Source organism: Loxodonta africana, chromosome 7 (assembly GCF_030014295.1).
Source record: "Loxodonta africana isolate mLoxAfr1 chromosome 7, mLoxAfr1.hap2, whole genome shotgun sequence".
Lineage (NCBI taxonomy): Eukaryota > Metazoa > Chordata > Mammalia > Proboscidea > Elephantidae > Loxodonta > Loxodonta africana.
Genome location: NC_087348.1, coordinates 39,345,133 through 39,363,983, shown reverse-complemented (window position 1 = coordinate 39,363,983; position 18,851 = coordinate 39,345,133). Strand labels below are relative to the sequence as shown.

General features: G+C 38.2%; 1 protein-coding gene across 1 annotated transcript in view; it reads left to right on the top strand.

Moving 5' to 3' along the window:
• HSD17B12 (hydroxysteroid 17-beta dehydrogenase 12) overlaps positions 1–18,851 on the top strand; it is a 191,922-nt gene that overhangs the window by 104,285 nt on the left and 68,786 nt on the right. Inside the window, exon 4 of the mRNA XM_003412269.4 lies at positions 18,361–18,468. Within this exon, the coding sequence (XP_003412317.1) occupies positions 18,361–18,468 (108 nt within the window). The remainder of the gene's footprint in view (positions 1–18,360; positions 18,469–18,851) is intronic.

Genomic DNA, 18,851 nt, shown 5'->3' with positions numbered 1-18,851 from the left:
AAGGGGCCGTGCACACGGTGTGGTCTGCAGTGATTCACTAATGAGCGCAGGCAGAGAGCTCAGGCCTGGTGTGCAAAGAAGAACCCGTGAGCCTTGTATCCAAGACCCAAAGCTTAAATCCCACACTGGTAGGTTCAAAAGGGAACTCCTGAAGAACTTACCAAGATTCAGGAACTGGCATACAATTTTGCATGCCTGAAACCTGATTTTGTCAGGACCTTCAAACTGAGTGTGCCTTTCAGGGTTGAGCTTGAATTAAACCAATTTTAATATGCTAATAAAATCAGAATGCCCAGTTGGTTTTTGTTTTGTTTTGGTTATAAGTTTAGAAAATGAACCATAACAGTGATTCAGGTTATAATACTTATCAGTATAACCATTCCCTGTTGGCAGATCTACTCTGGAAGCCAAAATAAAACTAGAAGTTTCCTTCATGAGGGTGGCATCTCCATCCAGAAAGTATGCATGCTTAAGGGCATCAAGGAGAGCAGGATGCCTCCATTTCCATGATAGGAGCAGCCTTGCCAGGAGATTTAACCATTTGATGCCCTCTGGCCAACTTCCTCCAAACTTGCTTTGGTGAACATTCCTGAGACTTATTCTTTCCTGTACTCAGCTCCCTCCATCCCTTCTCTGGCTTCTGATTGACACTTTCTCTCATCACATATTTTACTACCTATAGCCTGGCTATCTTTATAGTTCTCGTAGGGCTGGAGGCCAATCTGGACCAAAGGAAGTTTTTTTCTCTTTTCAAAGGACTTGAATAGACATTTCTCCAAAGAAGATACACAAATAGCCAACAAGCACGTGAAAAGATGCTCAACATCACTAGTCATTAGGGAAAAGCAAATCAAAACCACAATGAGATACCACTTTATACACTAAACCAAAACCCATCACCGTCAAATTGATTCCAACACATTGCGACCATATAGGACAGAGTAGGACAACCATGTAGGGTTTCCAAGGCTGTAAATCTTTACAGAAACAGACTGCCATGTCTTTCTCCTGCAGAGACTCTGGTAGGTTCAAATCACCAATCTTTTGGTTAGCAGCAGAATGCTTTAACCAGTGAGCCACAAGGGCTCTTTTTATATCCACAAGCTTGGTCATAATCAGAAAAATGGAAAATAAGTGTTGGTGAGGATGTGGAGAAATTGAAACCCTCATCCATTGCTGGTGAGAATGTAAAGTTGTGCAGCTGTTGTGGAAAATAGTTTGGTGGTTCCTCAAAAAGTTAAATATAGAATTACTATGTGACCCAGCAGTTCTGCTCCTAGGTATTGCCCAAAGGAATTGAAAACAGGGACACAAACAGATATTTATACACCAGTGTTTGTAGCACCACTATTCACAATAGCCAAAAGGGAGAAACAACCCAAGTGTCCATCAACAGATAAATAGATAAACAAAAGATCATGTATCTATACAGTGGGATATTATCCACCCATAAAAAGGGATGAAGTTCTGATACATGCTTTGACACAGATGAACCTTGTAAACACCATGCCGTGTGAAATTAGACACAAAGGGACAAATATTGTATGATTCCATTTATATGAAATATCTGCCAAACCAAACCAAACGCACTGCTGTTGAGTTGATTCCGACTCATAGCGACCCTATAGGACAGAGTAGAACTGTCGCATAGAGTTCCAAGGAGTGCCTGGTGGATTCAAACTGCCGACCTTTTGGTTAGCAGCCATAGCACTTAACCACTACACTACCAGGGTTTCCGTGAAATATCTAGAGTAGGCAAATTCATAGAGACAGAAAGTAGATTAGAGGTTACTAGGGGTTGGAGAGAGATGGAATGGGGAGTTATTGTTTAATGGGCACAGAGTTCCTGTTTGGTGATGAAAAAGTTTTAGAAATAGATAATGGTGATGGTTGTACAGTATTGTGAATGTAATTTGTTGTTAGGTGCCATTGAGTTTGTTCTGACTTTCAGAGACCCCATTTACAACAGAATGAAACGCTGCCTGGTCCTATGCCACCCTCACAGTCATTGTTATGCTTGAGTCCATTGTTGTAGCCACCGTATCAATCCATCTTGCTGAGGGTCTCCCTCTTTTTCACTGACCCTGTACTTTACCAAGCGTGATGTCCTTCTCCAGGACTGGTCCCTCCTGATAGCGTGTCCAAAGTATGTGAGACGAAGTTTCACCATCATCACTTCTAAGGAGCATTCTGGCAGCACTTCTTCCAAGGCAGGTTTGTTTGTTTTTCTGGCAGTCCAGGATGTATTCGATATTCTTCCCCAACACCATAATTCAAATGTATCAGTTCTGCTTAGGTCTTCCTTATTCATTGCCCAGCTTTTGCATACATATGAGGTAATTGAAAACACGTGGCTTGGGTCCGCCACACCTTAGTCTTTTAACACTTTAAAGAGGTCTTTTGCAGCAGACTTGCCCAGTGCAGTGGGTCATTTGATTTCTTGACTGCTGCTTCCATGGATGTTGATTGTGGACTCAAATAAAATGAAATACTTGACAACTTCAGTCTTTTCTCCATTTATTGTGATATTGCTTATTGGTCCAGTTGTGAGGAGTTTTCTTTATGGTGAGGTGTAATCCATACTGCAGGCTGTATTCTTTGATCTTCATCAGTAAGTGCTTCAAGTCCTCTTCACTTTCAGCAAGTAAGGTTGTGTCATCTGCTTACTGCAGATTGTTAACGAGTCTTCCTCCAACCCTGCTGCCTCATTCTTCTTCATATAGTCCAGCTCCTTGGATTATTTGCTCAGCATATAATGTAATTAATGTCACTGAAATGTACACTTAAAGTAGGTAAAATGGCAAATTTTATGTTATGTGTATCAGTGATAACTGTGGTTCAAACTATAACTCATATATATATATAGGTTTTACCACACACACAAGTCTACAAGATTACAGCCTAGACCATTCATAGTGCCTGTTGCTAGGGAGTAGGAAATGTAAAAATGTTTGCTTTTTTGAGGGACACAGGCTTTTTTTGTGTGTGAATTTGAATGATACAAAGCATATCCCTATAGAAGTATATATGTACAGAATATTTTTCCCACAATTTTAGGGATTTCAGGGACTCCTCTGATAAATGTTTTGATCCAACCACTATGTATTGATATTATGGTCTAACATCAATCTTACTTTCTCTGTTTTTAAGAACTGAGGAAAAACAAGCAAAAAAAAAAAGCAACCCATTGGTGTTGAGTCAGTTCTGATTCATAGCGATCTTATAAGACAGAGTAGAACTGCCCTATACCGCTTCCAAGGAGCACCTGGTGGATTTGAACTGCTGACCTTTTGGTTAGCAGCCTTGGCTCTTAACCACTATGCCACCAGGGTTTCCTCATGATAAACCAGTTATTCGAAATAATAGATATCTGCCAAGCTTCTGCTACATTATTTTGAGGCAATTGTAAAGGCAGTGGAGGAGCCCTGGTGGCGTAGTAGTTAAGCATTTGGCTGCTAATCAAAAGGTCAGTGTTTGGAACGCACCAGCTCCACAGACGAAAGATATAACAGACTGCTTCTATAAAGATTTATAGCTTTGGAAACCCTATGGGGCAGTTCTGCACTGTCCTGCAGGGTCGCTATGTGTCGGAATTGACTCAATGGCGATGGGTTTGGTTTTGGTAAAGGCAATGGAAATGTCACTAAATGGCTTTGTCTGCTATGGAGAAATTTGTTAAAACTGAAAGGTTTAGCTCCTTGGACTTCTGTCCAGATCACTATAATTTCTAAGAAGGCAGTTTCCTTGTATGTTAAGTGGAGCTAACCTGTTTTAAGGCCAACTTTTGATATAATAGAGTTACATTTTTTATTTGCAGTATATATATACTTTATAGTGTGTGGGGTCCTAAAGACAATCAGTATTTGAGCATGCTTTTACTATTTTAAATTAGTATAGAGGCTGATGGTATTATATGTGTGTGTTTATGTTATTAGATTTAGCTGTGATTAATTTTAGTAACATAAATTTCAGTTACAGAATTGTTTCTGTGAGTGAGTGGGATTCATTCTTCAATATCTATTTGGTACACTCTCTGAAAATGCTTTGGGCAAAGTATGGAGTTGCCTATATATCATTAGCAAGAAACTCAATAAGTAACCAAGAGCTAGTTTTGCCCCTAAAACATTCAAGTATTTATTTACATTTTTATCCACCAAGTGAAGGTCACAAATAAATCTATTCCTTTATAAACCAAGGCTAAAATTATGGTGTTTTATCAGACTTTATTATGCAGTATGTATCAAAGACATTTGTGTGTGTATTATCTTAGCTGATATGCTATGTTCCGGAGCTCCAGAGGAACCTTGAGCCTACACACTTCGTCTGTGACTCATCTATCAAAGCATCTCAGGTGGTGCCTCTCAGCCAGCAACCAATTACTCTTTGAGACACTACCCATAGGTACTGTCTTGTGACTGTGGCATTGCCAGAGTTGGTTGCTGAAGTGTACAGTCTTTCCTGGGGAGCAGCACCGTACAATAGCAATGAGCAAACTGAGCGCCCAGATCTTGGTTTCTGAATACTAATTTCCAGTAAAGTTCCCGCAGAAACCAAGGCTCTATGGTGAAATAGCCAATTCCAGGGCAGGGACAAAGGAAAGTAGATAATGAGCCTGGACTATCACATGCCAAAAAGCAAGAAAGTATTCAAAGAATAATGGGCACAGTCAAAAAGACATAGAAGTCAGCTTGAAGGTACTCCCACTAACCAAATCAGGGCCAATTTGAGCATTAAAATTAAAATAATAGAAACAAGTGATAACCTGTTGAGTAAAATAGAAACCATGAGCCGATACTGATACAGCTAAATGAATAAAATGAAATTTTGATGAGAAAGGGGATATTTATGTAGTCACAGAGTGCTTTCCCACAAAGTACCAAAATATTTGTTAATTAAAAAAGGAATAAACGTAACTTTGTTTTGGGGGACAAATCAAAATTGTGTGCCATCCTATCCACAGGTAGGATATAGTGAGAAACACAGCATCACTTCTGTGATATTCCTGCCAAAAATGCTTAACTTGACTCTAATCATGAAGCAATGAACAAACACAAATGGAGGAACACCCTCCAAAATAAGTGGCCTGTGACCTTCAAAGTATCCAAGTCATGAAAGTCAAGAAGAGACTGAAAAACTGTTCCAGAATGAAGAGGCTAAGAGGACATGGCAACTGAATGCAATGGGTTGGTTCTGAATTGGTTACTTTGGTTATAGAAGACATTGTTGGGCCACTTGGTGAAATTTGAAGAGAATCTGAGGACTAAATGGTAGTAATGTATCAATGTTAATTTTCTGATTTTAATGGTTATATTTTTATTTTGGAGACTGACTTTGTAAGAATCACACGCTAAAGCAGTATTGTCAAACTTCTTAGCGGACCCCTTTACACTCTTAAAAACTATTGAAGACCCTGAAAAGCTTTTGATTATTTGGAATATAGCTATCACTGTTTATTGTGTTAGAAATTCAAACTGAGAAATTTAGAATCTAATTCCTTTAAAAATAACAATAATAAATCTGTTATATGTTAACATAAAAATGTTATTTTTATGAAAAATAACCATATATTCCCAAACAAAACAAAATATAGTAAAATAGCATTGTTTTACATTTTTGCAAATCTCTTTAATATCTGGTATAATAGAAGACAGTTGGATTTGTGTATCTGCTTATGCGTTCAGTCTGGTAGGATATCATTTTTGTTGAAGTACAAGAAGAAAATCTTACCTTACGCAGATATGTAGTTGGAAAAGAGAAGGATATTTTAATAGCCTGTAGAGATAATTGTGGATATTCTTCTTTGATACTGTACCAAAACTCCTTAAGTGGAGTTTCTTAAAGGTTAGTTGCAATATGGAATTGGAAACCATAGAATGGATTTTTCATTCTCATTTACAGTAAAATTGACTTGTACTTCGAGTTGATCGGAACTTTATGCATATTGGTCATTTGGAAAATACTGGTTCCTGAGTTTTGCAGATCTTGCGAATGTTGATACATTACAAATCACAGTTGTCAATATCAGCAACAGTCTCATCAGAAAAATGTCTTCTGTCAAGTCCTTGGTGGCCAATACAAGTTTTCCGAATTTTGATTTTCACTTAAAAGCTCAAATTTTGCCATTGACAGCAAATACTGTTGCTTGTTTTCCTTGGCGTGACAGACTGACTTCATTCATTTTTGAGAATTTGTTTCTCCATGCCCACATCTGAGTAACCATAATTTACCTGTGAGTTGTTTTTCAAGTTAAACGGTGTTGCGTGAAAGAAATGGCCAACTCATCTCAGGACTTAATTTCACAAATGTTTTTCCTCAAGACAGCCATGATATTTAGGTACACAGAAAAAGTGCTTTCTACATACTTCTTATTTTGTCACACAGAATATTAAAAAGACGTGTACTCAAGGGTAGAGAGGTAATAAAATTAATGATTTTTATTGCCTCGTCAAGGGACATGCTTAAATGAAACTGACTTTTTTTTTTTTTTTTAATACTATAAGCATGTGGAGGATACAATGACTTCCAATACTGTTAGGTGCCACTGCCTCGAATTGTGTTAAGCTTCCAGCACTTTTACCCACCATTGCTTCTGTGTCATCAGTACAAATGTCAACACAGTAAAAAAGGCAAATAATGTCTTAATATAATTATGACAATAGTTTTGACTTCCGGGACTCCTTGAAAGTGTCTCAAGAACCATTGAGTGTTGTAGACCACACTTTGAGAACCACTACATTGAAGTATCTGTGGGTGATGTGCATCATGTTGGCAACTTAATCTAAAATAGCTCAGGGGAAAAAGTAACTTTTACCTTATTTGTAAGTTTGTTTAAGATTACTTCAAAATTATAATAAACAAGTTATGGCCTCTTAAATATTGGACGCTAATATTTATATGAGATCAATCATTTGCAAGTTTCAGCAGTGTTCCAGTAAGTTCTTAATCAGATTAAATGACATAATGGGTCATTTAGTAGAGTTCTTGGTATATAGTTGGTGCTCAATAATTGATAACTATAATAATTATTATATTGAATATATCATGGACTGCCAAAAGAACCCACAAATCTATCTTGGAAGAAGTACAGCCAGAATGCTTCTTAGAGGCAAGGATGGCGAGACTTTGTCCCATATACTTTGGACATATCCTTGGGAGGGACCAGTCCCTGGAGAACAACATCATGCTTGGTAGAGGATCACCAAAAGAGAGGAAAACCCTCAACAAGATAGATTGGCACAGTGGCTGCAACAGTGGTGTGATCATTAAGGCTGTGTGTCAACTTGGCTGGGCCATGATTCTCAGTGGTTTGGCAGTCGTATGATTTTGTGATCACCTCCATGATGAAATTTTGGTATAATGTGACCACTTCCATGATGGGATCTGCGGTGAGTAGCCATTCAGTTGAAAGGGAGTTTCCTTGGGCGTGTGGCCTGCATCGAATATAAATGGACGTTCTAGCAAGGCTTGTGGGCTTTTGCTTGTTCTGAATCCTCCAACTGGCGCCTCTTTTTCTGACCTCTGGTTCTTGGGACTTGAGCTAGCATCTTACCTGTGGTCTTGCCTGGTGACCTTGGGATTGGTCAGTCTTCACAGCTTGTGATCAAGAGCCCTACTCTCTGACCTGCTGATTTTGAATTTACCAGCCCTGTGGCTTTGTCAGTCAGGGGAAGCCCAATATTCACATAGTGGAATACTATCCACCGATAAAGAACAGTGAGGAACTGTGAAACATTTTATAACATGGAGGAATCTGGAAGACATTATGCTGAGTGAAATTAGTCAGTTGCAAAAGGACAAATATTGTATAAGAACACTATTATAAGAAGTTGAGAAATAGTTTAAACTGAGAAGAAAACACTCTTTTGTGGTTACGAGGAGGGGAGGGAGGGAGGGTGGGAGAGGGGATTCACTAATTAGATAGTAGATAAGAACTACTTTAGGTGAAGGGAAAGACAACGCACAATACGGGGGAGGTCAGCACAACTGGACTAAACCAAAAGCAAAGAAGTTTCCTGAATAAACTGAATGCTTCGAAGGCCAGCGTAGCAGGGGTGGAGGTTTGGGGACCATGGTTTCAGGGGACATCTAAGTCAATTGGCATAATAAAATCTGTTAAGAAAACATTCTGTATCCCACTTTGAAGAGTGGCGTCTGGGGTCTTAAACGCTAGCAAGCAGCCATCTAAGATGCATCAATTGGTCTCAACCCACCTGGAGCAATGGTGAATGAAGAACACCAAGGACATAGGGTAATTATGAGCCCAAGAGACAGAAAGGCCCACATAAGCCAGAGACTACATCATCCTGAGACCAGAAGAACTAGATGGTGCCTGGCTACAACCGATGACTGCCCTGACAGGGAACACAACAGAGAACCCCTGAGGGAGCAGGAGAGCAGTGGGATGCAGACCCCAAATTCTCATAAAAAGACCAGACTTAATGGTCTGACTGAGACTAGAAGCACCCCAGTGGTCATGGCCCCCAGACCTTCTCTTAGTCCAAGACGGGAACCATTCCCAAAGCCAACTCTTCAGGCAGGGGTTGGACTGGACAATGGGATGTTTTTTGATGCTGGTGAAGAATGAGCTTCTTGGATCAGGTGGACACTTGCGACTATGTTGGCATCTCCTATCTGGAGGGGAGATGAGAGGGCAGAGGGGGTTAGAAGGTGGTGGAATGGACACAAAAAGAGAGAGTGGAGGGAAGGTGTGCGCTGTCTTATTAGGGGGAGAGCAATTAGTATATAGCAAGACGTATATAAATTTTTGTATGAGACACTGACTTGATTTGTAAACTTTCACTTAAAGCACAATAAAAAAGTGTATCTTGGAAAAGCTAAAATATAGTAGTTCAATGGCTAATCACAAACAAATTGAATCAAAGAAATACATTGTCAGTAAGCACATGACTAAAAACTAGATCATGACTGTTGATTCCATGGATGATAAATAAATCACTTTGTTAAGTAGTGTTGGATGTGGTTGGTCAGTTTAAAAAAGAATATGCTGTAGTTGCAAAGGGGTAGAGTTAAATAATGACACAGTTGATAATCTACAGCTGCCTTTGCTGTTAAGGAAAAAATAACTAAATGTCATGTAATCCGTTTTGTACATATTGGCAGATAGAAGAAAAGAAAATACTTGCATAAGATTTTATACTTCCATAAAATACATTTTCATGTGCTATCACATGTAATCCAAACAATAACGCTGTGGGGTGGATCTTATTTCCTCTAGTTTAGAGGCTAAGAAATAGAATCCCAGTTTAAAAGACTTGAGTAAAGGGCCCTTGGTCAACAAGTGACTGAGCTGGTCCTCAAGTCCAGGGCTTCTAACTGCATCCTGTGCTCTTTCCAAGGGACTGTTGTTCCATATTATTAGCAACATATTAGCGTATTATTAGCAACATCACCATGGTTCTTAAGTATAGCAATGTTAGGATTATTTTTTACATTTTTCTCCCATCGAAAAATGAAATACACGTGCTTCCATTGGCAGGCTTTTTGTTTTTCAAGTGTAGAAAATAAACACCCGTATCTTAAAATTTCTTCAATGTTGGCTTGTAAGGGTCTACAATACTGAACCAAGTGTAGAATGCAGGGCTTTCAAAAGAATGGAACCTATTCATGTCTTATCAATAGACCAGATTCACATTGTATAAGGTTTTTATTTATTACAGATGGTTGTTCTACTTAAATAGGCTGTAATGAATAAAATATAATAACCTTGGCTTAAATTAAAAAAAAAAATTTTTTTTTTATTCGCGATTGAATCCTGATGAGCTGTGATGAATTTTTTGTTTTGACTGAAAGTGGGTCTCTTCATATGAGATTAAAATTATCATGAATATTTTTCAAGGGCAATGTCAAGAAATTGGACCATTATTTGTGTAGCATCTCTGATAATTATAATTAAATGGGCCTTAAAAAATGGAGCCTGATCAATTATTCCCTTCTAGGGCACAGTCACCTTTTCTCCAGAGCTACATAAGGGAGTACTTCTTTGTGGGGGTACGAGATGTCTCATTCCAAGGGGCAGGGAGATGGTAAAGCCTGGGAAAAACACAGAGAGGAAAAAAAGGGAAATTAAAAGCCTGGGAAAAACACAGAGAGGAAAAACAGAGAAATTAGGTAGAGAAAATTATTTGGTTGGGCACTTTTTATTTTCCCCTTAAAATTAGAGAAAGTATGAAAGATTCACTGTGCATCTTTTACATCTCTAAACACTTTATGATAATTATGTGAAAATAGTTTTAAAAAAAGAATGCAATATATTTTTTATAGTTGTAAAGTGAATCTTGTAGAGTTAGACTTCAGAAGCTAAAATTGGTAAGCAGTAAATTTAGTACTATTTCTCTGAGTGTCTCCCCCTCCTTTCCTGATTATTTTTTTCAGGACTGCAAATAGGGAGAGTGGTCTATGACTAAGATATCCTCAACCTTCATATCTTTGTCCCTCGGTTAAGCTTCTGGAGTACTTTACTCATAAGGCTAGATAGTTTCTAAGGTTTTGTACAACTCTAAAACTTCTGAGTTTCTACAAGAATGACAGTCCAACCCATGCAAGGTAGATGGAAAAAGTGAGTTGTCTCAATTTATCTTATGCCTTAAAATACCTAATTAAACAAACAAACAACAACAAAAATGAGTTGCTGTCTACTCAGTTCCAACTCATGGCAACCGCATGTGTGTCAGAGTAGAACTGTGCTCCATAGAATTTTCAATGGTTGATCTTTTGGAAGGAGATTTCCAGGCCCATCTTGCAAAGTGTCTCTGTATGCACTCGAATCTCCGACTTTTCTGTTAGTAGCCAAACACATTAACCGTTTGCATCACCCAGGGACTCCTCCTCACCAGGTACGTTGCTTTTCTGTTTTATGTAGGCATCTCTTACCAGCATATAGTTTTATCTATATGGAATAATTCAAGAAATATTGAGAAATTGATTTTAATAAATCAGCTGTATTGACCTAAATGTATTTACTCATTCATAAGCCATTTGAGTGTCATCTGCATGTGCCAGGCATTGTGCTAGGTGCTGGGAATACAAAGATGACAAAGAAATGATCCCTGTTTATTAGGAAATAGAGACTCTTTGCATAAAATGTTATGGTAGATGCTTAATAGGGGTATATGGAAGGTCCCTAGGAGCACAGCTGTGAGAGTAAATAGCTTCAATATGGAGGAGATGGAAATCATGGGCAGTGTGTCCACAGAAGCAGTGACACGATTTCATTCTTAAAGGGTGAGTGGGATTCTAGAATATGGGAAAGATAAGGATGGATGAATGCAATAGGCATTTCATAATGGACAGCACCTAAAACCTAGGGGGAAAAAGCAGATGGTTTATGTAGAGCAGATGTAGCAACAAAGGAGAATCAATATATTCTTTTGGGTATTTATTAATGGAAAAATTATAAATAACACAGAAATTTATGTAGACTAGCCTTCTCAGACCTAATATCTCCAGCCATCCAGAGGAAAAAAAAAATGAGGAAAATCTTTTCAGGACCTCTAAAATTATTCTTTGAATTATCTTCAGCAAAATTTTACTTGCATGAGATATTAATGATATTGTTCAATAACTTCTGCATCCTGTTGGATCACATTTCTTTGGAATGGGCACACATATGGATCTCTTCCAGTCTGTTTTCCAATTTTTTTGGCATAGATGAATGACCGCTTCAAGCGCTGCATTGGTTTGTTGAAACATCTCAATTGGTATTCCATCAGTTCTGGAGCCTCGTTTTTTGCCAATGCCTTCAGTGCAGTTAGGACTTCTTCCTTCAGTGCCAGCGGTTCTTGATCATATGTTGCTTCCTGAAATGGCTGGACAGTGACCAATTCTTTTTGGTACAATGACTGTCTCTTCCTTCCATCTTCTTCTTTTTTAAAATATTTTATCGTGTTTTAGGTGAAAGTTTACATGCAAACTAGGTTCGCCTTTAAGAATTTTTATACAACTTTTTCCATGCTCTTCCATATTCTTTTGATGCTTCCTTCATCATTCAATATTTTGCCGATGGCCTCTTTCAATATTGCAACTCGAGGCTTGAATTTTTTCTTCCTTTCTTTTCAGCTTGAGAAATGCTGAGTGTGTTCTTTTTGGGTTTTCTAACTCCAGGTCTTTGCACCTTTCATTATAATACTTTGTCTTCTTGAGCCACCCTTTGAAATCCTCAGTTCAGTTCCTTTACTTGAGCATTTCTTCCATTCACTTTAGCTACTCTACATTGAAGAGCAAGTTTCAGAGTCTCTTTTGATAATGAACTGCCAGAAATTCAAGCTGGATTCAGAAGAGGACGTGGAACAAGAGATACCTTTGCTGATGTCAGATGGATCTTGGCTGAAAGCAGAGTATCAGAAAGATACTTACCTGTGTTTTATTGACTATGCAAAGGCACCTGACTGTGAATCATAACTCTCCTCGGCTGGGTTCTCTAGAGAAGCAAAACCAGTAAAGCATATAAAAGTATATAGAGAGAGATTTATATCAAGGAAATGGCTCACATGATTGTAGAGGCTGAAACATCCTAAGTCCATGTATCAGGACAGAGGCTTCTCTCAATTCATGTAGCTGCAGGGGCTGGCAAGCTCAAGATTGGCAAGTCCGAGAGCAGGGCTCCCACTCTCAGGCTGTAAAGATCTACGAATTTCAAGATCTGCGGATAAGTTGATAGCTCAAGTCCCAAGAGCTGGAGGTCAGATGAACAGGAGGCAACTGCAGGATCCGAATCCCAAGATCTGCATATAAGCTGATAGTTCAAGTCCCAAGAGCCGGAGGTCAGGCGAACTGGGGGCAGCGCAGGATCCAGAGTGAACAAAAAAGCCAGAACATTTGCTTAATATTTGCACACAGGCCACTCCCCTTCAACTGATTGGCTACTCATGGCAGATTCAATCACAGGAGCGATCACGTATAAACACTGAGAATCATGGCCCAGCCAAGTTGACACACAATCTTAACCATCACAATAACAAATTATGGATAACCATGTGAAGAATGGGCATTCCAGACCGCTTAATTGTGCTCACAAGGAACCTGTACATAGACTTAAGAGGCAGTCATTTGAATAGAACAAGGGGATACTGTGTGGTTTAAAATCAGGGAAGGTTTGTGTCTCAGTTGTATTCTTTCATACTTACTCAGTTTGTATGCTGAGCAAATAATCTGAGAATCTGAACTATATGAGGAAGAATATAGCATCAGGATTGGAGGAAGACTCGTCAACAACCTGTGATGTGCAGATAACATAATATTGCTTACTGAAAGCAAAGAGGACTTGACACACTTAATGATGAAGGTCAGAGACCACAGCCTCCAGTATGGGTTACACCTCAACATAAAACAAAAATCCTCACAACTGGACTAATAAGCAACATCATTTTAAATGGAGAAAAGATTGAAGTGGTCAAGAATTTCATTTATTTGGATCCACAATCAACACTCATGGAAACAGCAGTCAAGAAATCAAAAGACGCATTGCATTGGACAAATCTGCTGCAAAAGATCTCTTTCAAGTGTTGAAAAGCAAAAATGTCACTTTGACGACTAAGGTGCTCCTGCCCCAAGCCGTGGTGTTTTCGTTTGCCTTATGTATGCAAAAGCTGGACAATGAATAAGGAAGACCAAAGCAGAATTGATGCCTTTGAATTATGGTATTGGGAAAGAATATTGAATTTACCGTGGACGGCCAGAAGAAGGAACAAATCTGTCTTGGAGGAAGTACAGCCAGAATGCTCCTTGGAAGCTAGAATGGTGAGACTTCGCCTCATCTGCTTTGGACTTGTTATCAGGAGGGACCAATCATGCTTGGTAACGTATAGGGTCAGGGAAAAAGAGGGAGACCCTCAACAAGATGGATTGACACAGTGGCTGTAACAGTGGACTCAAGCGTAGCAAGAATTGTTAGGATGGCACAGGACCAGGCAGTGTTTCATTCTGTTGGACCTAGAATCTGTATGAGCTGGAACCAACTCGATAGCACCTAAGAACAACAACAAAATTATTCTTGGAGAAAGACTGTTACATTTCAAAAGAGATGTCAGTTTATCGAGCAAAATGAAAATAATGATGACCAAAATGAAAGGTATGCTAAACAAAAGGCTATTCCGATTATGCTTAAGACCTTTCTAGGTTTGAACCTGAAAATGTGTCAGTTTTACTCTTGAGAGGTGCTTTAACAACATCTTGAGACTACTTATGGGTGCAGTTCCTTCTCTGTAAGTTCCAGATTTTACCTTGAACTAATTCAGGATACTCTGAGTAAAAAATAGCAATGTTACTATAAGAGTGGGACACCCATACTTGGAGGTGATGGAATGACTCAAGGCCAGCAAGGCCACTAATTATTATGAAGCTCTATTGTTATACATAATATCTGCTTTCAGTTATTCCGCAATTGTAGTTAAGTGTTTTTCAGTGGAGCGGTGGATAAAAAGGCAGTGGATAGTATCAGCCCAGCCTTTTCTTTGCTTCACTTCTCACTTTTTAATTAAGCCAGTGCTAATTTTCTGCGTCCGTTTCTGGTGCGTTGACTGGAGAAATTCATACCGATCATCAGAGTTTTCTGCTGCTTCTTTTTTGGTCCCAGCCACTACGCTGAGAGAGAGTGGGCCAAAACCATCTCAAAATCATTTCACTTTGTAAAAAGAGGGGGCATGATTATGTTTGGCCACAACTGTAAATGGCAGTATTCAGCCTGATTTCAAATACCTAACGATTTAAGTGGAAACTCTGGTGGGGTAGTGGTTAAGAGCTATGGCTGCTAACCAAGAGGTTGGCAGTTCAAATCTACCAGGTGCTACTTGGAAACTCTATGGGGCAGTTCTACTCTGTCATATAGGGTCACTATGAGTTGGAATCGACTCAATGGCAATGGGTTTCGTTTTTGGTTTTTTTTGGTAATGATTTAAGTTAACTGGAATCATCAGCCTTACTGAGCATCTTTGCATAATGGTGTATAGTGTTCTAACAGTGGCATTCTTTAACTCTTTAATTTTTTAAAGAATTTACAAGCACAATTTTTTTACCGTGAGACATTAAATAAAAGCAAGCACTTGAATAGGTGGAGAGCCTAGGGGGAATGCTATATCGTCATTCTCCATTAAATTTAATGGAAATATTTAATGTAGTCCCAATGAAAATTGAGACTAGACAGGTGAGGACACCCAATAAACTTTTGAAAAAGAATAATAATAAATGGGCCTTGCACTACTAGACATATTAAAATCTATTATGTTATTGTTCTCATAAGGTGCTATCACGTCAGTTCTGACTCATAGCAACCTAATTTACAACAGAACAAAACACTGCCTGGTCCTGCGCCATCCTCATGATCATTGTTAATCTTGAGCCCACTGTTGCAGCTACTGTGTCAACCATCTCATTGAGGGTCTTCCTTTTTTTCACTGACTTACTTTACCAAGCATGATGCCCTTCTCCAGGGACTAGTCCCTCCTGTAAAATGTCCAAAGTATGTGAGACAAGATCTTGCCATCCTCACTTCTAATGACCATTCTGACTGTACTTCTTCCAAGACAGATTTGTTCATTCTTTTGGCAGTTCATATATATTCAGTATTCTTCACCAGTACCATAAATTCAAAAGCATGGATTCTTCTTTGGTCTTCCTTATTCATTGTCCAGCTTTCACATGCAGAATGAGGTGATTGAATACCGTGGCTTTGGTCAGGTGCACCTTAGTCCTCAAAGTATCATCTTTGCCTTTTAACACTTTAAAGAGATCTTCTGCAGCAGATTTGCCCAAAGTAATGCATCATTCGGTTTCTGGACTGCTGCTTCCATGGGCGTGGATTGTGAATTCAAGTAAAATGAAATCCTTTACAACCTCAATATTTTCTCTGGTTATCACAATGGTGTTTATTTGTCCAGTTGTGAGGATTTTTGTTTTCTTTATGTTGAGGTATAATCTATACTGAAAGCTGTGGTTTTTGATCTTCGCCAGTAAGTGCTTCAAGTCCTCCTCACTTTCAGCAAGGGAGGTTGTGTGATCTACATATTGCAAGTTGTTAATGAGAGGCAGTAGGCTATGCCAAAGATCTTGGCTCAAATTCTGAGTGAGGTGGAAATCTTGAGGAAAGGGGTGACATGATCTGACTGATGTTAGAAGAGAATAACCCAAAGTAGAGGCACTGATGAAAAAAATTAAGAGAAAAGAAGCTGTATGAATCAAACTTGAACATGATTCAGAGCAATCTAGGTATAAGTTGGGAAATGTTAATTATCTCGAAAAACTTGCATCAGAAGCCATTTTGCATATCCCAATGTGAATACAAAGAAAGAGCTTACTTGTGGGGTTCATAATTACAGGCAGTCCCCAAGTCTAAGTGTGTCTTTAAGTTGAATTTGTAGGTAAGTCAGAACAGGTGCATACTGTTCTTATTTAGCCTTACCTTAGTGCAAGGAATGGCTGGGACCCTCTTCAGTGATTTAAAAGCTGCAGCAGCAGTAAGTGAAGGAGATTGTGATGAGGAATTTGTTGTGAGGAGGGGTTGGTTGAACTGTTTTAAAGTGAGGGCAAACTTACATAACATGAAGGGCAATTATGAGTTGTCTGTAAGTCGAGTGTTCATAACCCAGGGACTGCCGTATGTAACATTCTTTTCAAAAATATTGTTGATTTTTTTATTTTTAGCAGCATAGCTATACAGGACTCTACAATTTAAATACATTCACCAAATCCTGTAAGATATGAAAAGAGTATATTTGCTTTGGGAGTTGTGAGGTGGCATTTATTACTAAAGAAAATTTCCTAAATGTCAATACATTGTGCTAGTATAGAAAAATGCTTTTCTCAAAATAAATAGGTAAATTTATCTTATTTTATTCCTGAATAAAGTTTTACATTTAATAAAAGGTATACTTTAGCTTTTTTTTTTTCTTGTGAATGTGAAGGTGCAATAAGGGCAGTGTTCTTACTGGTGGTAAGTAAACTCTGTGAACCATTTATAGTAAGACATGTTGAAACAGCTATTGTAAAATGACAGTCCTGTATCTGGCTCACTATTACATAAACACATATATAGTTCATTTATATTGGAGCACTAAATATATCTTAAATACCAGATAAGGTGTTTTCTAGGTCAGTTATTTTCCTCTCCAATTTTTTCATGGCGTTTTTTCTTGGGTTAATTCTTTTCATTGAGTCTCACTAAGAATCAAATCTCTTGTGAACCAGCTCTTTAGTTTTAGGCATAAATCCTTTTAGGTCAGGCATGGATATTTCCTATATGGATTAATCTTGCATCATCTGTGACGAGCCAACATTGTCTTGGACTGAAGAAAAAATTATCTTTGGGAGCTGGATTTTTTAAAATTAATTCTTTTGAATTCTCAACACGTTCCAAATAATAAACATCGCTAGCCTATTAGACTTCACTAAGTGAAGTGAGACTGGGGACAGTTGGGGAGGGAAAGGGGATGCCAACACTTAAGCATTGCCTCCCATGTACCGGTAGCTGTCTCTTGGGGCTCACATCATGAGTTGGGCAGTATTACCTTCATCTTCATAAGACAATGCTGAGGCTCAGAGAGGGTATGTGACTTGCTCAGAGTCATTTAGCAAATAAGTGTGGAAATGAAATTGGACTCACATCATCCAATCTCAAAGTCCATGATGTCTCCTTAAAGGGAGCTAGTGAAAGCTGAAGTAAGCATGCATTACCTCAGATGAGTTTTGTTTCTCCAGGATCTCATTTCTTTAGCTATTACCTTCATCAGCTCCACTGGGACCTTTAGTAGTTCTGTGCAAAGTAGAACACTGAGGTCTGTCTTCCTTATGTCACTTTGTAGCTTTACTACTATGCTTTTTGTGTCAATTTGTACAGGATTGTTAACTATTAACCAAGTTAAATTTCAGTAAGATTATATTCATTTTATTTCCACATTCATAAGATGGACTTTTTGTTTCAATATATCATACTTCAAAATATTTTATAACATAAAGGCTTCTTCCTAAAATTATTGAACATCGATTTGGAGTTAAATAATAAAGCCAGAGGTATTTAGGAGTATATAGCAGTATGATAACACTATGATATGAATCATGTTTTATTATTTGTATCTAAGGGTATAAAAATTAGTTCTCATTAATGATTTATACGGGGAGACATGATTATGGAACACTCAACCAGCTGTGATACTATTGGAGTTTCTATTGCCCAACTATTGTGTTGACTCTGTATCATCTCTTAAGTGGTCATATGATTGCTTAAAATTATCCTGGACTAAATTTCATATGAAATTGGGACAAAGAGAAGCATTTGGAAGGGTAGTATGATCAAATGCTCAAATTTTAACTGCCGTGTATTAATTTGTGTGTGTGTGTGTTTTTACCTCGTAGGAGAAAAATTCAACGTGGAAACAAGGACCATTGCTGTTGACTTTGGATCAGAAGATATTTATGATAGAATTGAAACAGGCTTGGCAGGTCTTAATATTGGTGTTTTAGGTTTGTATCTTTGTCATATCTATAGATTCTTTTTGCATTTAATATTTGGCTTTTCTACGACTTTACATTTCTGTTTTGGATATTAGGTATTCAGTTGGTAAAATGACTAGTGAAAAGAAAATTGCCTTGCTAATACAATTGATCATTGAACGATATTAAAATATGGACATGTGAATCTTCGTGTTTTTAACTATACATTCTTGACTATTCTACAATTTGGATTATTTTTTCCTGCCTGCTTTATTTCTAGTCGCTCATTCTTTCTGCATATATTTAGATATAACCAAATCATAATAACCCTTTAAGGTGAGTAATGCCAACCCATTTTACCATTGAAGAAATGAAGGCTTAGATTGTGTTTCTCAGCTTTTTATTTTTGCCTC